General features: G+C 39.1%; 1 protein-coding gene across 1 annotated transcript in view; it reads left to right on the top strand.

Moving 5' to 3' along the window:
* Positions 1 to 838: 838 nt before the first annotated feature.
* The window catches only part of RNF128 (ring finger protein 128), a 94,555-nt gene continuing 71,739 nt past the window's right edge, over positions 839 to 23,654 (top strand). The window contains exon 1 of the mRNA XM_026478785.4: positions 839 to 1,524. Within this exon, the coding sequence (XP_026334570.2) occupies positions 1,119 to 1,524 (406 nt within the window). The 5' untranslated portion in view covers positions 839 to 1,118. The remainder of the gene's footprint in view (positions 1,525 to 23,654) is intronic.

The raw sequence follows: 23,654 nt of genomic DNA on the forward strand, positions 1-23,654 counted from the left end.
ACTACCATTGTGCCTGCCTTCCTTTTGACCTGGTGTCCTCTGCTTCTCTGACAGCCTGATGCCTGTTTGTCTCATTTGCTGACTCTTGGCCCAGACTCCTGATATCTCTGTCGTCTTGTCCATTTATCTACTTCTTCACCAGCCCTTGGCACATATTGCAATCTCCCTATCCCGGCCACTTGCCCAGACCAGTTGACCCCTCAGCAATACATATCAGTTACACTCCTGATTAAAAGCAGAGCTTACAATAAAGGAAGTGACGAAATAAATAAGTCTGTCTAGACATCTGAAAGCACCAGAATTAAAAATATTAAATATTCAAAATTAAACCTTGACCAATCTTTTGTTACAGTATAATACCTGGAACATAAAAATTAATGGAATGCAGCAGCTCAGGTATCGGGCAATCAACAAATATTTGAGTGCCTACCATGGGCAAGGCACTGTACTTGAAAGGATCCCTAGCCACTGAAATATGTTTGCTTTTCAACGAATAAACAAGGTGGCAGAAGATATTCCTTGGGGAGCCTGTTAAGAAAAATTCCACAAAGAAATAAGAGGGGGAAAGGCTATAAAATCAATTCTACTCCTACCATAGCAGTTAAACTTCTGGATCTTAACTCCTGGCTGAACTGGCTGATAGCATATTTCAGCAGGGCTTGGAAAACCAGTTTGGTGTTTTAGATATTCTGAGAGAAGTGACTTTCTGCCTCGTCACGTGGGATTCCCAAGAGTCCAGTTCCTCATTCCAATCCACTCCATGTTTATGAAAGTGCATTAGCTGGCACATTAAGAAAAAAATCTCAGTGCAGGAAGTCACCCAATCCTGATAAGTTGACATGTAGAATAAAGTTTATGGTGTTATTTATTGCTAAGGTAGTCCTGGTTAAAGGTTACGTGTGTACAGTTGGAGGAGGGGCAGACAAGGGAGAATGTAGATAACTAAAGTGAAATAGAGCTGATGTATTCAGAGCTTATGCTGCTAGAGGTGAGATCAGTTACCTACTTGCAACTGAAATTTCAAACTTCTGCTTAGCGGGGACCTGAGTGGACAAATGGTGACTGATAGTTGGAAATAGCAGCAGACATCTTAAGTTTTATGCTCAGATGAACGAGCAATGAACCAGGAGAATAAGTCCAGTTGTTTTCGGCTGCTTATAATTTTTACCTTTTTATTTAAAATCACAGCGTCTTTTTCTGTGAATGCCTATGTGACTGTGACTTATTACAATGAAACCAGCAACTACACTACAATAGAGAGGTGTGAGTGCGGTGTTTATGGATTAGCTTCACCAGTGGCTAACGCTATGGGGGTGGTGAGCATCCCTAAGAACAGTAACTACCAAGCCTGTGACTACAACACTGAATTTACTAACACTAACAGTCCGTGGATTGCGCTGATAGAAAGAGGTAATTGTACATTTTCAGAAAAAATTCAAGCAGCAGGCAGAAGAAATGCAGATGCTGTTGTGATTTTCAATGTTCCAGACACGGGCAACCAGACGATACAGATGGCAAATTTCGGTAAGTAATGACCAAGTCCCAAAGAGAGTTTATGTCTTTGTTTGTCTTAAAATGGTATTTCCATCTAGAATTACTCTAGGATCTGGCAATGACATTATAAAACGATTTACTTAAAACATTTTTTGCCCAGCACTACTTGGAATCACTTTACTATTATTACTTAATATTTGTAATTAATGTGTTCCGAGGACAAAAGCAATTCATGGAGTGACCCTATTTTCTTTCACGATTTTCTTAGTTGTATTCGTTTGCTCACTGTTTATTATGTAACTGCTTTTGAAGAAAATGTACCTGACCTCTAAACATTAAAGAAAACATAAATATTTTAATTCCATTTTCAATTTGTGCTCTTCAGCTTGATTCATTTTGTTAGGCAGAAAGGATTGTATGGATTCAAGTATGCAGTAACTACAAAACTGATTAATTATTATGAGTAAACAATAGCATATTGTAAGTATGCAAAATGTTTACAGAAATGAGAATTCAACTATCTGCTGTGTGCGTATGAGATCTGAAACTGTTTGTGGGACTAATACATATAAAACTACTCTCTAAGAAAATTTTTACATTGGAAAAGGCACGGTAGAAATAGGATCACGCTGAAATTTACACCAAAAGTAAAAGTTTCCCTTAGAAGTATTTACTTAGGACTTCATAAGTAAATATAATCATCTAATTTATTAACTTTATATTGGAATTTACTTCCAAGAATTACTGTTTTTATTTGTTTTGTAAAACAATGCCACTTTCCAAACAAATGGTGTTTAAACTAGTAAAGAAGTAGATTTCTTACTCAAGTTTTCTATACTATGGGTGAAAATGGGTATTTTTTACCCCAAGACGGCTAAAGAAAAAAAAAATGATAATAATTTCAAACAGGGTAAGAGCTGGAAGAACACAATATCAGGATAATAATAGGTTAACAATAGGTTATCACCACCAAACTTGGCCCCTAAGGAAACTAATGTAAATTCAACACATTTCAGAATTGTAAAAGAAAGAAAATCAAACTTGTGTTAAGATTAGTAGCAATTGGAACATGCAGGTTGTACACATGCAATATGGCAGTTTAGTACTAACGTGGAGAAACAAGCTCCTTGTTTCTCTGGGTATCAAACCACCAGGTAAAGATGGTCTTTCAGCAGTACAAAGTATCACAAACGTACAAAATTCCACTCGTTACCTTTTGTAACATATCCTGGACACTCCCAGAACTCAGGCATTCACACTTTTTTTCTTTTAAAGTTCAGAGAACTCCAGAAGCCTTCCCTGAGTGTTCCTACATTTTTACAGGTGACTTTTATTTTTGTAGAAATAAGAGAGACAGCCTTCTCATGAAAATCAGAAATTAAACTTGTTCTAAGGAACCTACTTCCCTAATGTTTCCACTTCGATTCTGAGTGCTCTAGGTTTCCTTTTGCAGGGACAATCACCTTGTTTTCACCCCCCTACTATATTTAAAATCTAAACAACCCCAAACTAAATAGTAGCCCAGTTTTCAAAACTTGCTTTACAACGTGCAGTAGAGGCCAACATCTAGCGGAATGTGGGTACCCAGCCACTGATTTTAAAAGATTTACCAGAGGTCACTTACAGTAAATCTCACCAAAAGGCATGCACACAGTCATCTGAACGTCTGACTCCAAGCAGAGTATTAAAAACAAGGCAGTTAACTTTAGCATTCAATAAGTACCTCCTGAGTACTCAAGGATCAAAAATATTTTTTATTTTAATTTTTTTATAATTTTTATTTTGTTATATTAGTCACCATACAGTACATCCCCAGTTTTTGATGCAATGTTCCATGATTCATTATTTGCATATAACACCCAGTGCACCATGCAATACGTGCCCTCCTTACTACCCATCACCAGCCTATCCCAATCCCCCACCCCCTCCCCTCTGAAGCCCTGTTTGTATCCCAGAGTCCATAGTCTCTCATGCTTCATTCCCCCTTCTGTTTACCGCCCCCCTTCATTCTTCCCTTCCTTCTCCTACAGATCTTCCGATTTCTTATGCTCCACAAATGAGTGAAACCATATGATAATTGTCTTTCTCTGCTTGACTTATTTCACTTAGCATACTCTCCTCCAGTCCCGTCCATGTTGCTGCAACTGTTGGGTAATCGTTCGTTCTGATGGCTGAGTAATATACCATTGTATATATGGACCACAGCTTCTTAATCCAGTCATCTGTTGAAGGGCATCTCGGCTCCTTCCACGATTTAGCTATTGTGGACATTGCTGCTATGAACATTGGGGTGCATAGGGCCCTTCTCTTCACTACGTCTGTATCTTTGGGGTAAATACCCAGTAGTGCAATGGCTGGATCATACGGTAGCTCAATTTTTAACTTTTTGAGGGACCTCCACACTGTTTTCCAAAGTGGCTGTACCAACTTGCATTCCCACCAACAATGTAGGAGGGATCCCCTTTCTCCACATCCTCTCCAACAATTGTTGTTTCTTGCCTTGTCTATTTTTGCCATTCTAACTGGCGTAAGGTGGTATCTCAGTGTGGTTTTGATTTCAATCTCCCTGATGGCTAATGATTTTGAACATTTTTTCATGTGTCTGTTAGCCATTTGTACATCTTCATTGGAAAAGTGTCTATTCATATCTTCTGCCCATTTTTTGATTTGATTATTTGTTTCCCGTGTATTGCATTTGAGAAGTTTTTTGTTGATCTTGGATACTAATCTTTTATCTGTAGTGTCATTTGCAAATATATTCTCCCATTCCGTGGGCTGCCCCTTAGTTGGATTTCTAAATCAATCTTTTCCCTAAGTGGGGAAGACTGACCTGAAGCTAGAGCAATAATTGGTAAAGAAACAATAGTCACTCATGTTAGCCAGGATGGGAGATGTTTCATCATTTTTGTGGGTTGGACACTGTTCATATTTTGACTATGTTCAGACATGATTGTGGAGTGGTCTTATTTTTGTCCTGATCCATCATGATTGCAGAGCGACCTTCCCTAATGATGTTCTGTAAGACTATTTATGTTCAACAAGAAAACACCAAGGCCCAATTGAGAGTGGCAGGCTGGGTCCCAGATGTCAGGGGCTGCTTGTCCCTTTTTCACTGACAACACACTATGCCCTTGCCTTACTGTGGTACAAATACATTCTCCTCCTTCTGCCTACCACCGCCACCATTTTATATTTCTGGGCCTCCTCATCCCCACTAGGCTGCCTTCAAGGTCCCCAACAAGCATAAAGGATGCCCCTGCACTCCTTGCTCTCATGGTTTCAAGATGTGGGCACAGAGTGTCCTTAGTCTATTTGTAGCCTCCCTGGTAGCAAGCTTCTTCTTTCTGAATGGGACAATTTGGTCTGAGAAGAGCTTCCACTGAGGAGGAATAATGGCTAGCCGAATGCTTGGAGGTGAACCTTTAATTCAACGTTGCCCAATTTGCAGTCTATTTTTACTTCGCCCTTTGATGGTGTTGGGAACAGGAGGATATGCTTATGGTATCCTTAAGTAATGACATAACGTCTTAACAACCCTTCCCAAATGTTTCAGACATCCATCCCGTTCTGTCCCAGACATGCAAGAAAAATCAAAAGGCCCGTTATTAAAGTCTGAAAGTTGGAGCCTGTTAAGTACTTTACTGGATAAGCAAACAGGTCCTGAAAGTGAATGATGCTATTAATAGATAAATTGCCTTAAGAAATGCTTAGGCTTGAATGCAGTTTATTTTAGCCAAGTCAATAATCTGGATGGAATAAAATGGTTCTTATATTTTTATCATTTTGACTGTGTTGAACGAAGGGGATTTCAGGGTAAGGTTTGAAGGATTTCAGAATCCCCCAAACTCATCAACTCTAGAGTAAGTAAGTGCAGGGAAAGGAAGGGTTTAATCAGAGCAGCAAACGCAAATGCGAAATGTTTTGGGAAAATGTCTTTAGAAATGAAAGAGGAAATAAAAACATAGTATATAAATGGAGAAAATAATTAAAAACTTCACTAAGGGGGCACCTGGGTGGCACAGCGGCTAAGCGTCTGCCTTCGGCTCAGGGCGTGATCCCGGCGTTATGGGATCGAGCCCCACATCGGGCTCCTCCGCTAGGAGCCTGCTTCTTCCTCTCCCACTCCCCCTGCTTGTGTTCCCTCTCCCGCTGGCTGTCTCTCTCTCTGTCGAATAAATAAATAAAATCTTTAAAAAAAAACTTCACTAAGGTTAGACTCAGATAAACACATAAAGAACTTAATTCAAGAAAAGTAATCAGTTCCACTCCAAAGGAATATCAGATCTGTCTAGTTGTATTCATCTTCAAGACTTTATCCTCAGAACATTGCAATAACTTCCTAACTGATTTTGCTTCTCTTGTCCTTTTCCAGGCCACTCCCCACACTGAAGCCAAAGTGACTTTTGAGAAAAGATAAGTCACACCTTGTCTAAAATCTTTTCGTAGCTTCCCATGGCACTTAGAGTAAATTCAAACTCCTTCCCATGTCCTTACCTAGCCCTGAATCACCTGCTCCTGCCTATCACTCTGACCTCATCTCCGCTAGCCTCCCTGCCTCCTCACCGCCACAGCCCGCCACCCCCGCCACTCACTCAGCTCTAGCCACACTGGCTTCCTTTCAGTCCCTCCATTTCACTAAACTCTTCCCTGCCTTTGAGCCTGGAAATACTTGATACCTTCCCCTTCTTCACTCCTACATCTCATTAAACCTAATGTCCTATTGATGTGACTTCCAAGCATTACTTTTTTTTAAGTTTTTATTTTATTCCAGTTAGTTAACATACAGTGTAATATGAGTTTCAGGCGTACGACACAGTGCTTCAACACTTCCATTTACCACCGGTGCTCATCACAAGTGCCCTCCTTAATCCTCATCTCCTATTTCACCCATCCCCCCACCGCCACCCGTCTGGGAACCATCAGTTTGTTCTCTAGAGTTAAGAGTCTATTTTTTGGTTTCTCTCTCACTCTCTCTTTTTCTTGGCTTGTTTGTTTTGTTTCTTAAATTCCACATGTGACTGAAATCATGTAGTATTGTCTTTGTCTGACTTATTTTGCTTAGCATTATACTCTCTAGCTCCATTCATGTTGTTGCAAATGGCAAGATTTCCTTCTTTCTATGGCCGAATAATATTCTATTGTATATATGTGTATGTATGTATACCACAACTTCTTTATCCATTCTTCTACCAATAAACACTTGGGCTGCTTCCATAATTTGGCTATTGTAAAAAACGCTGCTATAAACATTGGGGTGCATGCATCCCTTTGAATTAGTGTTCTTGTATTCTTGGGGGAAATACACAGTAGTGCAATTATTGGATCATAGGGTAGTTCTATTTTTAACTTTTTGAGAAACTTCCGTACTGTTTTCCACAGTGGCTGCACCAGTTTGCACTCCCCTCAACAGTGCAAGAGGGGTTTCCCTTTTTCCACATCCTCACCAATACTTGCTGTTTCTTGTGTTGTTGATTTTAGCCATTCTGACAGGTGTGAGGTGATATCTCATTTAGTTTTGATTTGCATTTCCCTGATGATAAGTGGTGATGAGCATCTTTTCATGTCTATTGGCCATCTGGATGTCTTCTTGGAGAAATGTCTGTTCATGTGTTCTGCTTACTTTTATTGGATTATTTGGTTTTTGGGCGTTGAGTTGTATAAGTGCTTATATATTCTGGATAATAACCCTTTAACACTTATATCATTTGCAAATGTCTTCTCCCATTCAGTAGGTTGCCTTTTAGTTTAGCTGATTGTTTCCTTCACTGTGCAGAAGCTTTTTATTTTGATGCAGTCCCAATAGTTCATTTTTGCTTTTCTTTCCCTTGCCTTGGGAGACATATCTATTAAGAAATTGCTACAGCAGTTGTCAGAGAAGTTACTGCCTATGTTCTCTTCTAGGACTTTTATGATTTCAGGTCTCACATTTAGGTCTTTAATACATTATGAATTTATTGTTCTGTATGGTGTGAGAAAGTGGTCCAGTTTCATTGTTTTGCATGTTGCTGTCCAGTTTTCCCAAACCATTTGTTGAAGAAACTTTTTCCCTTCGGATATTCTTTCCTGCTTTGTTGAAGATCAATTGACCATACAGTTGTGGGTTCATTTCTGGGTTTTCTGTTCTGTTCCGTTGATCTATGTGTCTGTTTTTGTGCCAGTACCATACTGTTTTGATGACTACAGCTGTGTAATATAACCTGAGGTCTGAAATTGTGATGGCTTCCAGCTTTGTTTGCTTTTCTCAAGTTTGCTTTGGCCATTCAGGTTTTTTTGTGGTTCCATACAAATTTTAGGATTATTTGTTCTAGTTCTGTGAAAAATGCTGTTGGTATTTTGATAGGGATTGCATAAAATCTGTAAATTGCTTTGTGTAGTACATTTTAGCAATATTTGTCCTTCCAATCCATGAGTATGGAAAGTCTTTCATTTCTTTGTGTCATCTTCAATTTTTTCATCAGTGTTTTAAAGTTTTCAGAGTACAGATCTTTGGGTTCTGTAGGTTTATTCCTCTTCAGGTAGGTTTATTCCTAGGTATCTTATTATTTTGGGTGTAATTGTAAATGAGATTAATTCCTTAATTTCTCTTTCTGCTGCTTCATTATTGGTGCATAGAAATGCAACAGATTTCTGTATGTTGATTTTGTATCCTACGACTTTACTGATTTGTGTATCAGTTCTATCAATTTTTTGGTGGAGTCTTTCGGGTTTTCTATGTATAGTATCATGTCACTGGCAAATAGTGAAAGTTTGACTTCTTCCTTACCGATTTGGATGCCTTTTATTTCTTTTTGTTGTCTGATTGCTGAGGCTAGGACTTCCAGTGCTATGTCGAACAAAAGTGGTGAGAGTGGACATCCTTATTGTGTTCCTGACCTTAGGGGAAAAGCTCTCAGTTTTTTCCCCATTAAGGATGATGTTAGCTGTGGGTTTTTCATATAGCCTTTATTATGTTGAGGTATGTTCCCTCTAAACCTATTTTATTGGGGCACCTGGATGGCTCAGTTGGTTGAGTGTCTGACTCTTGGTTTTAGCTCAGGTCGTGAGCTCATGGTCATGGGATCAAGCTCCCAAGTCGGGCTCCCTGCTCAGCAGGGAGTCTGCTTGAGGATTCTCTCCCTCTGCCCTTCCCCCAACTTGTGCTCGCTCTCTCTCTCTCCCTAAAATAAACAAATCTTTAATAAAAAATAAAAAATAAACCTACTTTGTTGAGGGTTTTTATCATGCATGGATGTTGTACCTTGTCAAATGATTTTTCTGTGTCTATTGAAATGATCAGGTGGTTCTTTATCCTTTCTCTTATTGATGTGATGTATCACGTCGATTGATTTGCAAACATTGAACCACCCTTGCATCGCAGAAATAAATCCCACTTGATCATGGTGAATGATATTTTTAATATATTGTTGAATTCAGTTTGCTATCATTTGGCTGAGAATTTTTACATCTATGTTCATCAGGGATATTGGCCCATAGTTCTCTTTTTCAGTCGTGTCTTTATCTGGTTTTGTAACCAGGGCAATACTGGCCTCATAGAATGAATTTGGAAGTTTGTCTTCCTTTTCTATTTTTTGGAAGAGTTTAAGAATAGGTAATAGTTTTTCTTTACCTGTTTGGTAGAATTTACCTGTGAAGCCATCTGGTCCTGCACTTTTGTTTGTTAGGTGTTTTTTGATTACTGACGCAATTTCTTTCTTTCTTTTTTAAAGACTGTATTTCTTTGAAAGAGAAAGAGAGCGCATGAGCAGGGGCAGAGAGAGAGGGAGAAGCAGACTCCCCTGATCAGCAGGGAGCCTGATGCGGGGCTCAATCCCAGGACCCTCGGATCATGACCTGAGCCAAAGGCAGATGCTTAACCGACTGAACCACCCAGGCATCCCCAAAACTAAAATGATTCTGATGCAACTAGTTTGGCACCAGAAGACAATAAAGACAAATATGAAGGATTATTTCCAGATGGCCTTGGTTAAACCACATGTATATAATTTGGGAGGGCTTTTTAAAATACTGTTTAGCCTTCTTATTTATTATCATGTATAATTAGCCAGCATATAGTACATCATTAGTTTCTGATATAGTGTTCTACGATTTATTAGTTGCATATAGCACCCAGTGCTCATCACCACACGTGCCCTCCTTAATACCCATCACCCTGTTACCCCATCCCCCCACCCTCTCCTTTCTGTAACCCTCAGTTTGTTTCCCAGAGTCCAGAGTCTCTCAAGGTTCATCTCCTGTCTGATTTCTTCCCATTCAGTTTTCCCTCCCTTCCGCTATGGCCCTCCATGCTATTCCTTATGTTCCACATATGAGTGAAACCATATGATAATTGACTGACTCAATTTCTTTGCCAGTTATCAATCTGTTCAAATTTTCTATTTCTTCCTGTTTCAGTTTTGGTATATATGTTCTTAGGAATTGTCCAATTTGTTGGCATATAGTTTTTCATAATATTCTCTTATTAATGTTTGTATTTCTGTGGCATTGGTTGTTATTTCTCCTCTCTTGTTTGTAATTTTATTTATTTGAGTCCTTTCTCTTTTTTTCTTGATAAGTCTGGCTAGAGGTCTATCAATTTTATTGATTTTTTCCGAGGACCAGCTCCTGGTTTCACTGATCTGTTTTTTGTTTGTCTGTTTGTTTGTTGTTTTAGTTTCTATATGATTTACTTCTGCTCTCATCTTTATTATTCCTATTCTTCTGCTGGTTTTAAGTTTTGTTTATTGTTCCTTTTCTAGCTCCTTTAGATGTAAGGTTAGGTTGTTTATTTGAGATTTTTCTTGCTTCTTAAGGTAGGCCTGTATTGCTATAAGCTTCCCTCTTAGAACCACTTTTGCTGCATCCCAGAGGTTTTGGACTGTTGTGTTTTCATTTTCATTTGTTTCCACATATTTTTTTTACTTCTTCTTTGAGTTCCTGGTTGACCCATTCACTATTTAGTAGCATGTTATTTAACCTCCATGTATTTGTAGTCTTTCCAGATTTTTTTCTTGTGGATGACTTCTAGTTTTATAGCATTGTGGCCATAAAAGATGCATGGCATGACTTCGATCTTCTTGAATTTTTGAGACTGGTTTTGTGGCCTAATATGTGATCAAAATGTCTCTTATTTCAGGCAGTCTCCCTCAACCACAGTATTTCCCATCAAACCCTGCTGCTCATTTCTGTTTAAATGTCTTGTGATGTGTAATTATTTTGTTATTTGTTTGTTATCTGCTTCTCCCACTTGATTTTAAGTTCCAGGAGGGCAGAAACCATGTCTGTCGTGCTTGCCATTGTATCCATTGTACTGAGCATAACTCATGGTCTTCACTAGTTGTTGAATGAATCAAAGTTTAAGAAACTAGAAAGCAATTTCCTTTTATGTATGAAAACATGGGAAAATTTAAGTGACATTGATTAGGTGAATTCAGCAAACTATTGCATTTTTAAATTGTTTTTATTTTTACCTACACAAGTAATACTTTCTTCTTTCAAAAAAACCACTAGAGATTAAAGTCCCCCTTGATTTCTACCCCCAATCTCAGTCCTTTCCCAAGAAATAACCATTGCTATTCATTCAGTAGGTAACCTTTCAGACTTTTCTATCGATTTTCATATACATATATATAGCCTATAGAAAATACAGTCAACTTGTGTTTTATTTCTAACTTTGATGAACTTATTCTGCAGCTTGCTTTTATTACTCAACTGTAGGACTTGGGTCTATTTCCATGTCAATGCATTTATAGTTAGATCTAATTAATTCATTTAACTATTGCATAATATTTCATAGTGTGTACACACACATAATTTTCTTAACCACTCCCCTATTAATGAGTACTTAGGTTGTTTTCAACTCTGCTCTTTTACTTCAATGAACATAATTATTGCTGATACCTAAGGAAGCTATTAACATTGAACTTGCATCATTATTGATGTGGATCTTGCCTCTGACCACATTGTTGAACTCCTATTAATTTGAATAGTTTGATCATTGATTCTCTTGGATTTTCAAGATAAATGAAAATTCTCTCCACAAAGTTTTGCCTCATCTTTTATATTAATTATATCTCTTAATTCTTTCCAGTGGTCTTATTCCATTGTCTAGGGCTCTAGTAGTGATAATAGTGTATATCCATCCTTGACTTGATCCTGATTTTACTAACAAATGTTCCCACTGTTACACTGTTAAGTTTGTTGTTTGATAGAAGTTTCTGGGAGATGCCCTTTATCAAGTTTCAGGACTTCGGTAAGGCTTCTGAATCTTGTTATTCTTATTGACAAGCTAGAATATAAATACATATGTATATTGATACATCTATGTGTAGATCAATGTAGATATAGATCAGATATATTCACTATTGTAGAATATGACCCAAAGGAAAATCCAATAGTTTACAGTCAGCTTAGGGAAAATAATAAAGTGATACAATGAAATAATAAGTAAAAGGAACAGTTTTGTTTTTCCTTTTTTCAGACATAATTTTATTTGTACCTTGAATTAAAGTGTTGAAAACATTTTTGTTGCTTACACATACAACTCTGAGTGTCAAGTTGTAAGACACAAACAAAATGTAAAAGCCTTTTGACAAATTAGAAAAATTGTTTATTAAAACTAGATAAAGTGAACAGTAGTGAATAATAAATGTAGAAACAGATGTAAAATAGAAAAACATGGGCAAAAAAAGACAGGTTTATTCACAAAATATTTGACAATCACATTGTACCACAAGTTAAATAAAGAATGACACAGTTAGGGGCGCCTGAGTGGTATAGTCAGTTAAGCGTCCTACTCTTGGTTTCAGCTCAGGTCATGATCTCGGGGTAGTGAGATCGAGACCTGCATCGGGCTCACGCCCAGAAGGGAGTCTGCTTGGGATTCTCTCTCCTCTCTCCCTCTGCCCATTTCTCTCTCAAGTAAGTAAATATATCTTTAAAAAAATGCTCTTTAAAAAAATAATGATGCAGTTATTTTAAAAACTGGTTTGATCATGAGATGTACTAACAAATACATAACATGTTAGGTCTGGAAAATACCTCAGCTATGCTTGGAATTCATGAAACTGCAAACTTCGCAAGCCTTAATAAAACCTAGCTTACAGTAACAGGATTTTGGTACCTCTCTCTCATATATATCTCTCTGTCTCTCTTCCCTCCTCTGGCTCCATAGAAGCACATACATACATAATTACATAAGAGTTTATCTTTTTATGGGGAAGACAAGGGTACAGTGTCTCTGGATGCTGGTTTCGGTGGGGGGAATGAGTCAATTCATTATGAGGTCTTTAAAGTATATTTTATCTCCCTTCTCTCCATTTTAAAATCAAGAAATATTTTGTAAGAGTAATTTGTTCATTAACATATTCTTTGCTTAACTCTTGGCCTCTTCCTCTGAAGCTTTTAATGTTTATTTATTATATTATGATTTGCTGCCAGGACATTGATTTTCCCCAACATTACCGATAATTATTACGTGTGTGTGTGTGTGTGTGTGTGTGAATACACGCAGAGAAATGCCTGAGTGGGATTGTACAAATAGGCTAGTTCCTCTTAAGTACTCTCTCCCTCTCTTTTCGGCAATCCATGGTTCCTAATTCCTCTTACCCCAGCTACCCCTCTCCTGTTACTGAAGCCTACCTTCCCTAGGCAGCACGGACTTCATGTAAATCAATCCTACCCATTTCCATCTAAACTCGCAAATCCTATGTCCTACTCATTTAGAGAATGGTTAGATATGCAGGAACTGGTTTGATCAAGTATCCAGGAGGGAACTTCACTCGTTGCCCCTGGAAACAACATGATTTTCGTGAACAAACCCGATTTCCAACTGGTGATAATAACAGGACCTTTGGCAGAACCATGCAACAGTAAATTTGAGGAAATTGGATGTTAGAGAATCGTTCATCACATCATGCCAGCAACAACCTATTCCACCCACACTCAGGACCTGCCACAATCACATAAGTGTTTAAAATTATAATAATGTTAGTTATGACTTTTTGGATTTTTAGATGTAGATCATATTTTTATCCAAATTTTTAATAACATATTCTCAGCATTACCTTCTAATGACTTCACCATGCAATGACAGTGACACCATGTGGTCAAATAAACCAGTCTCTGGCAAAAATCAATAAATAACATTGGCATCTCCTTGGTGGGCGGTACAAATAGAGAGAGATGAAAATTTGCTTAATAATTCACTTGCTTTCCATTTCCATTTTAAATGACTATCTCTCAGTATCATTATTCCTAATAAGTGGAGCTCTTTTTTCTTTCAATATTGCACCTAATTCCTATTAAAATCTGTTTTTGCTTGCCCTTTATGGAGGCGATTGGTAATAGTATTTTATTAGCTATGTACCAAGTTTTCTTCTAAGTGTAATCATCTCAGCAACTCCATGAGATACATAGTGTTAGTATCTCCATTTTATATATAAGGAAACTGAGACATAGAGAGGTGAGTTAACTTCCCCATGGTCATGCAGCCCATAGGTTGCAAAATGAGGTCTGGACCCTAATATCCTGACTCTAGAGTCTGTGATCTCATTTAGTACATGATACTTCCTCTCTAGTGAGCATATACTATGCAAGGCCCCGTACAAAAATAGCACAAAAACATGATCAATGCCCTGGAGGAGGAAAATGTAGTAGGAAGAACTGACATGTATACAATTTGTAGAAGGCAGCATATGACACTATAATCGAAGAGTTAAGGGGCGCCTGGGTGGCTCATTCAGTTAAGTGGCTGCCTTCAGCTCAGGTCATGATTCCAGGGTCCTGGGATCAAGTCCCACGCCAGGCTCCCTGCTCAGCGGGGAGCCTGCTTCTCCCTCTGCCTGCCGCTCACGCTGTTCGTACTCTCTCTCTCTCTTTGACAAATAAATAAATAAAAATCTTTAAAAAAAAAAAAGAAGCAGCATTAAGGTTATTGGAGTTGAAGCAATTAAGAAATTATGAGGTCAGGGTATTGGACGGGTCATCAGCATGGATGTTAAAGTTAGAGAAGATGTTAGCACAGAAGTCAAAGATCAGTAGTGGGCATATTAAAAGGACGAGCGCTCTCTCTCTCTCACACACATAAATAAATAAATAAATAAATAAATAAATAAATAAATAAATAAAATTTTGTTTTAATAAACAAGGAGAGCAACAGGGTAGGCCATCAGAAAGTGGGGCATTTCTGTTAGGGTTTCCGAAGTTCAGTAGATCAGGATGATGATAACAGCCAGAGTATGGCCATGGCAGTGGGGTGACTGAAGTGGAAAGGAGGTCCAGTTCCCTGAAGTTGGATCACAATGAGTCCAGAGTATTGGGTGATGGAAGGACTTAGCGTGGAAAGGATGACTGTGATGCAAACGACAGTCTTCATATGTGCAGGCGAATGCCTGGGATGTTGGTCCATGACTAAACAGGCCGGGAAGACATAGAAGGTGGTCAAACCAAGTGCCATGAATCCCTTGACTACCCACGAGTCTCCAGGAAACTGGGGATTTATTCATGAGGGTGAGGGGACAGTGGTCTGGAACCCACGTGGGAGTAAGAAAACCCCTTATAGCCCTGAAATATGTGGGGTACAGAAGGATGAGCTGCCTCTACTGAAAGTAATGGAAGAAGTGGTATCTTCAGGGGCAGGAAGATAGGTCGGGGACCACAGAGAAACGGCATAAGCCTTCATATAACCCTCACTGAAGAGATCTGAGAAAACTGTACCTGTGAAGCATGTGTAAGGGAGCCAGAGATCTTGAAGACACAGTGGAAACTTCCAGGAGGGGAGCAGTGGAAGAAGAACAAGCAGTATAGAGAGGGGAGAACAGGACTGAATATGAACGAAATTAGCTTCCAACTGGGCTAATAACTAAGGATGGCTGGAATGTGAGACCAGGGGGCATACAGTGTAAAGGTTTCAAACTAAATTCTGGAATCAAGGTATCTCAAACAAGGCCAGGACTTGGGGGAGCAGTGTAGAAAGCTGGCAGTGCACACAGAAGGTAAGAGAATGATTCACAAGAGAGCGGGCGCTCTTGGAGGAGCTGAGAAGGGCAGAGCTGAATATGGTAGAGATAAAAAAAAATATGAGAGAATTTAGACCAGAAGGGTCCCAGAGCTGTGGCTGCAGATTACAAGGGCGAGGGAGGGGTGTGTTCATGCTTGGGCAGGGAGGGGGAATACAGTGGAAGGTTAGCAGGTGCTGAATGGCCTGAATGTCAAACTAACCAGCCGGAAGGTTCCAAATGGAACTGCTTTAACGTCTGAAATCAGGTGCAAGTTGGGGCTTGAATTGAGTGTTACCTGAGTATTTGGAGGATGTTGCATAAAAATGTGAAATCATTATAAAGAAGGAGCACACGACAAATTCTTTCAGGCCATTTTAATCAATCAAATGTCCTGGGAAATGATCTGTTTGTTATGACTAATGCTAATTACCTATCCCTGCATTGAGGAGATTAGGATTTTAGTAAAAACTGATAGAAACCTAGTCAAGGCCTTAGGATGTCAAAATTGCAATCATTAAATGCCTGGATGCCCTGCATTCCAGAATTGAATTAAATCCAATCTACATTTGCTTGTGTATATTTTTAGCTTTTAAATGGAAATGGAAATTGAGTTCTTTTCCTCAAAGCAGTCGATTCAGCAGAGGAGGAGAAGGAGGAGGAGGAGTGTATAATCAGTCAAATAGGATGTTTGACATTATTTTAGCTCTAAAAATGTCTACATGGACCAAATGACCATTTTTCAAAATAATTTTTCACTGATTATTTTTATTAGCCTCCTGCAGGAGATAACCAGCATTTAAATGCTCAGTAACTTATACATGGTAAGATTAGCTGCAGTTGGAGGCCACAGGGGTTGATTCTGAGGAATTTAGTACCATTCCAAACATAGAGGCAAATGCTCTTTAAAAAAAAAATTAGTCTTGTCAAAAAGCCAGAAGATACAGAAAGGCCGTATTTACCAAAGGGCTCTGTGGAGAATTTTTGGAACAGAACTCAGATGGAGAGAAGGCTAAGTTGCATTTTGGCTAAAGGAAGATGTATAGTTTCTCTGACCATTTCACAAACATATCCTTTCTCCCCTGAAAACCGCAGCCCTTTGGCTCCACAAGAGGAATTCAAGAAGGCCTAAAGAGAAAGACGAGGGCTCTAACCTGATGCATATTACTCCATGATACCTGAGGTTAAACCCTAGCGTAGGAAGCCCTGGGGAGCTATTTGTTCTTGTTTACATAGCCATAGCCTGGGCCCGGGGAAGCTCTGTAGCAATAAGCTCTATGGGAATAAAATAAGACATAAAAATGTGGGGGTTTTTTTTCATCTAAAAAGCAGGGGGTTTACTTACCCACTCAACAAATATTGACTGAGGGCCAGCTATGTGTCCTGCCTTGCCACATTTTACATGTCATAGTTCTCTCTAAGCCCTCTAGCATACAGCATGGGTTTAACGAGAAGCAGTGGAATGTGGTAGTGATTCAGGGCAAGGGCTTTGTAGGGAGATGGACCTGGGTTTGAATAGCAGACCTACTATTTATTTTCTAGCTGTGTGATCTTGGACAAGTTATTAACCTCTCTGGATTCCAGTCTTCTCAGTTCAGACATCTCATCTGTAAAATGGGAATACTACAGTACTACTTTACCAAGTGGTGGTAAAGACTAAATGAAATAGCACACGTAGGGGCTCCTGGGTGGCTCAGTCGATTAAGCGTCTGCATTCAGCTCAGGTCATGATCCCGAAGTCCTGGGATCAAGCCCCATATTGGGCTCCCTATTCAGGAGTGGAGTCTGCTTCTCCCTCTCCCTCTGCCCCCACCCCTGCACTTGTGTTCTCTCTCCCTCTGGTAAAGAAGGAAGGAAGGAAGGAAGGAAGGAAGGAAGGAAGGAAGGAAGGAAGGAAGGAAGGGCACATGGAAAGAAAGAAAGAAAGAAAGAAAGAAAGAAAGAAAGAAAGAAAGAAAGAAAGAAAGAAAGAAAGAAAGAACGTGTAAAGAAAGCAGCTAGCATGGTAGCTATTCTATAGTAGACACAAAAAATGGTGGCAGTAGTAAGATAACGCTGATGAAGGCATCCCCCTTCTTGGTTTATTCTACCTCTTCGTTGCTTGTCCATGTCTCTTTCTCACTTTAAAGTCTTGGATGAAAGGTATGTCCTATTCAAAGCCTTTCCCAACGAACAGTTTACCTGATCTCTCCATTCTTTGGCACCTAGCCAACGCTTATAAACGTGGGTCACATTAATTTGCTTTTTGCCTATTTGTCTGTATTCTTAAGTATTATTTGTGTCCCTCCTGGATTCCTAACTATCTTAGACTAATAGATTCACAGAGCAAACATAAAAGAGTATGTCTTCCATGTACGTCACGAATCCCTTCAACTACTGTTCCATCTGGTGGCCATCCATTTACTATTTGAGCACCTTCGGCGACAGAGATCTCATCATCTCACCAGGCAGGCAACTCAGTTCATTTCTGGACAGCTTAAGTTTTCAGGAGGTTAGTTTTCAAACTACACCAAAATGTACCTCCCTCTATCTTTTCACACGTTGTTCCTGGTTGTGCCCTCTTGAACAACATAGGACTAAATATAGGTCTAATTTAGGATCAATATAGGATTAAACTGTTCGCTACATGAAGTTGCCTTCTATTTGCTTTATATCATCCATTTAATTCTCAGTCAGTGGTATTGACTCTTTGGCTTTTTTACTAATGGCAAAGTTGAATGTCAATGTTTCTTACCGCTATAATCTTTTTTTTTCTGTCAATGGGGGGGGGGCATTGCCTTTGAGTTTTGAGAACGACTTCACTTTTTGAGTCTTGGAGAGGATTTGAGAGCCAGTCACCTGTGTGATGTGATTTGTTGTGTCCCAGGATTTCCCCTGCCCAACAAGACCCTCCTCCCTGTGATATCTGAAATTCCATCCATCATGAAAGCGGCATTCCTTTGGGTGTTAAAAAGCTCTAGGGTTTTTGAGGCCCTGTTTAAAAGGAACGTGCTCCTGGGAAAGGTAACATCTTCACCTTCACAACTGATACCCACAGTAGGGACTAAATCGTTGACAGTGACTTGAGAGCAAAGTATCGGATAGGATAAGACGTGACCTGGACGCAGTAGCAGACTGCTGGAGGTCCAGGGACCTCGTCTCATTCATCTCCAGGTACACAGCACTGAGCACAGCGACGAACACTGGGCCTTCGGTGATGAATGAATGAATGAACAAGGCTGCAAAGGGGAGTATATGCCCTTCCCAATAAATATTACCGACTTCCCGATTCTCTCTCTAGCCAATGGAGTGTGGTCACACCAGAAATTTTGGGGTTCCTCAGCTTGCTGACAGCCTTGCTGGCTATTAACGGTGTTCTTTTTCTATCAGCTCTCCCTGAAGCTATCTGGTGTCTCACCTTCAGCTGGCAGCTGGGGACATGACTTCTTTGTTGGGCTGTTTCTATATAAAGCTCTGGCAATAGGAACTGCCTAGATTACCACCAGTGATTCACACACCTACACAGAGAGCTTACACCCACACAGGGTCATGGAGTGAAGCAACCAGATTCCAGCACAGGCCTCGTGTCGCTGCACAGTTCTGTGAAATTGACATCACTCTTTCACTTAGTTGTATGAGCTATTGCAGATGTAGCGATCTGCGTCGTACTCTGTGGATTTGGGAAGAGTGTACTAAAACCCACATCAATTCTCACCAGTGTTTGATCTAAGTTAAAAATCTGGCATTGGCACTTAAAGGAGTGGGGAAATGATTAAGTGCCTTCAGAGAATAGAAACTCTTGTTAAAGCAGTACATAAAAGCAACCATTTTCGGGCAAACAGTCTTTGCCTTCATTAAAGGACATCCAGCAGTGCTTCTCTTTGGCATGATTTTAGTAGCAATTCATTTGTGTTATTGTATTACTCGAAAATAATAAAGCTGCATTTTGTATTTTGTTAAAACTTTCAGAGGAAGGCCTATCTGACAGGAAATCAATGAACTATGGAAGGGTATTGTTTTAAATAGCGTTTTAGACATCTATAGTAATGTAATCAAAGCTGATGAAATATAGGACTCTGTTTAAAAGAACAATGGAAATGGTTTTAATTAATAGTCCAATTGCTTTTATGTAAATGAATATTTCCTAAGGCACTAGAAAAATTGGTTTTCTCATTCAAGGTAACTGTTCCCAGTGCAGAATTTAGAGACACCATGAATTCCCTTTCATCATAGAATGACTGCTAGCCTTTCTCCAAAATAACGAAATCTTTCTATGTTCTGTAATTCCAATTATAGAACTTGCCAACTTCGAGCAGTCTGATTTAGTAAAGTTCTACTCTATTTGCAAAATAATGTCATAATGAAAGTAGAGTTCTATTTTCTTTATTCTGTATGCTTGGACTGTACTTCTAGCAATGAAAACAAAGTTAAATCTAAAAGAATATCCACATTGTTTCCGAAAACTGTTTAAACTATTGGACATACTATTAATAGTTCTCTGAAGAAATACTTGTCCACAGCCCGTTAATCCTCACTCTATGAATACTTAAAATGTTAGTGAAGTGGTAAATACTGACAAAATGTGTCTCCTTCAAGCAGTAATACATTACAAATCTGGGACTTTAGGCTTCCGTTTAATGGTCTGTGCCCTTAGCCTGTAATTACATTTTAAAAACATGAAGTTGCAGTGTTTTATGGGTTTTTTTTTTTTACATTCATCTGGGACATTTTATGGTATAACTTCTTATGGGGATACTTCCATTTCTTTACAGTAAGACCTAAGATCTCGGAGAGAGTATATTCTCTAAGAATGTCTTCTGAAGTCACAATACCCTTTTGCACTTTAAACAAAGAAAACATTACTCAGAGTAGAAGGGTGATTCAAGATTTTTTTGCCTTCTGCCAAACAAGATGGCAAAAACAGACAAAAACTCTTACCCTTAATTACTGCATAGATGGTATTCTGATTTCTGAGAAGCTAAACAGTAAAGCACCATGTTCTACTGAAATATGAAAAAATGTATAATCCCAATTCCTTTAAATATACTTGTTTTCCTGGCCTTACGTCAGTTTCACCCGTCTTTGACATGGCACTAACATCCATACCAGAAGGAAAGCAGTGAGAACTAACACAGCAAAAGGCAAATTTCTAGTGCTCCAAGCATTAGTTTTGCACCTGTTATTATTTAATAATGGTGTAAGCAACTGAGGACAATGTTTTAGAAAACTCAGAGAACAATGATTTAATTGAAAGCACTGACTGAAATAGTCCAGAAGAATTTTCAGTGTGATAAAATGAAAACCTTTTAGATTCCCAGGGGTGTGAGAAGCTGATCTTTGTGCCTTAGGGAGAAATTCATAAAGAAACTAGCCAGCTATATTCTGGCCAGTTCTATTTTTTGAGTGCCAGTTGGCGCTGGGGAGAGTAGAAACAATAGTCTCTCTAGATTCCGTGTAGTTTCAGGATTTGCTTCTTTTGAACCTATAAGCAGGAAAATGTGGTCAACTAAAATGTGGCTATGTGTATAATTTACACAACTGAGTTGTGTACAACCCCACTGACTGTAAAGGTTGTTGTCTGGAAGACAGTTGCTGGGTACTTGTTACTTTACCACAGGAAATGTTAAAAAATATTTTGATCCAAGAAAAATATATAAATAACTTCTGCCAAAGAAAACACTGAGTCTAATTCCCCAGTCTTCTTCATAAGCAAACCACCCACTTAATTTATGGGAATACTTACTGATTTATAAGATCGGGCCTCAGATAAAACCACGGGGCTGAGGGTAGTAGATGGAAATGCATCTTTGCAAATCCTGCAAAAAATCTTGAATTCAAATTCACCTCCTCACAGCTGTCCTCTTGTGGCAGAATGACTGAGTTGTATAATATATTGTATTATACAGCTGTCCTCTTGTGGCAGAATGACTGAGTTGTCTAATATAGTTGTATAATAATGTAATAATTATACAATAATGTAATGATGGTAGAATTATTTAGTTGGTTTGCATATTTATGGAGAGATTACCTGACAATAAAATTATTTCATTTCATAAAACACAGAGGATTTCCTAAGCACATAACAAAGTTTTGGTTTCTTTGCATCTAGATGGCATTTTAAATCTTCCTTTTGAAACTAAGTGAGCCACACTTATCCATTCCAGAAAGACCTGTGAATTGATATTTATGGTTTATTCATTGCATGTAGTAGTTACAGGGGAATTCCTTTCCTCAACCCACTGTACAACCAGATGACACAGCATTTTTCTGCTCCAACATTAGAAAGGCCCAGCAGAGGGCACGTTGAGCATTTTTATGCCTAATCCAAACACCTTGGTACTTAAGCATATTTAAATAGTAACATGCTATATTGGCATCTGAATCAAAGTTTCCAATGTCTTTTGACACCACATGGCAACTCTTTCAATTAAGAAAACACCAAGATACTCGGTTAGGCAAGGTCAGCCAAACAGATTTGAACAAAACAAAAATCAATCTAATTGATTACTTTAAAACCAAGCACCTTGAAGATGTAAATAAATTCCCGGAATGAATAAGACCCATGAGTCTATTGATTTTCTTTAGTGGTTACATGCTCACGGGGGTAAGGTGATACACAGAATATAAATATGCTAAGTTATGCCATTAATTTAATTATCTGGATGCAGCTAGTCCGCTGGCACCGTTGAGATCTGAGGCTAACTGTCTTTGATCACTCATGCTACTTCAGAGTCACCTCTTATGGGTCTGAAGGGAATGCCTGAGTAAAACATAAAATGAAAACGCGCTGAAGAAAGGATTTCAAAGCCAACCCCAAGTGTCTTTTGATCGTCTGTTGTTTTGTGTTATCTACATCACTGCTTCCCATCTACTAGTATCTATAATTGAGATCAAACTCAATTCTTTTGTAGGAGACTGAGAAACAATGACCCTGAGAAAACTATACATTCAAAATAATAATTCTGGTGTGTACCTAGCTTTAGGTGGAAAATGAATTTCAATTCAGAAAAGAAAAAAAAATGATTTCAATATTTGAAGGAGAAAACCAGGAAGGTAAGGATATTGTTTACGTTTTAAGAATATAATTCTTCTGGGGCACCTGGGTGGCACAGCGGTTAGGCGTCTGCCTTCGGCTCAGGGCGTGATCCCGGCGTTATGGGATCGAGCCCCACGTCAGGCTCCTCTGCTATGAGCCTGCTTCTTCCTCTCCCACTCCCCCTGCTTGTGTTCCCTCTCTCGCTGGCTGTCTCTATCTCTGTCGAATAAATAAATAAAATCTTTAGAAAAAAAAAAGAATATAATTCTTCTAGGGGCACCTGGGTGGCTCAGTCGGTTAAGCACCTGACTCTGGATTTCGGCTCAGATCATGTGAGATCGAGCCCCATGTTGGGCTCTGTGCTAGGCATGGAACCTGCTTAAGAGGCTCTCTCTCTCCCTCTCCCCTCCCCTGCAAAAAAGAATGTAATTCTTCTAATAAGGGAAAGATCATCAGAGCTTTTGTAAATGACTACCACTTAAAGCATGAAGGCCTTCTATTCCTAAACACTTGACAAATTACAATGAACCAGAAAGCTACTTATTGCAAGACAGAAAGCTACTTATTACATTTTCTCTACCCTTTTTTCTGCCTACACATCTCAAAATGTGAGACAGGAATCCATCAAAATCCTAGAGGAGAACACAGGGAGCAACCTCTTTGACCTCGGCCACAGCAACTCTTACTAGATATGTCTCCAGAAGCAAAGGAAACAAAAGCAAAAGTGAACTATTGGGACTTCACCAAGATAAAAACCTTCTGCACAGGGACAGAAACAATCAACAAAACTAAAAGGCAACCTAAGGAATGGGAGAAGATATTTGCAAATCACCTATCAGATAAAGGGCTAGTGTCCAAAATCTATAAAGAACTTATCAAACTCAACACCCAAAACCCAAATAATCCAGTCAAGAAATGGGCAGAAGATATGAACAGACATTTCTCCAAAGAAGACATACAAATGGCTAATAGACACATGAAAAGATGCTCAACATCACTCAGCATCAGGGAAATACAAATCAGAACCACAGTGAGATACCACGTCATACCTGTCAGAATGGCTACAATTAACAAGTCAGGAAACAACAGATGTTGGTGAGGAGGTGGAGAAAGGGAAACCCTCTTGCACTGTCGGTGGGAATGCAAACTGGGGCAGCCACTCTGGAAAACAG

Source organism: Ursus arctos, chromosome X, assembly GCF_023065955.2.
Source record: "Ursus arctos isolate Adak ecotype North America chromosome X, UrsArc2.0, whole genome shotgun sequence".
In the NCBI taxonomy this organism is placed as follows: Eukaryota; Metazoa; Chordata; class Mammalia; order Carnivora; family Ursidae; genus Ursus; species Ursus arctos.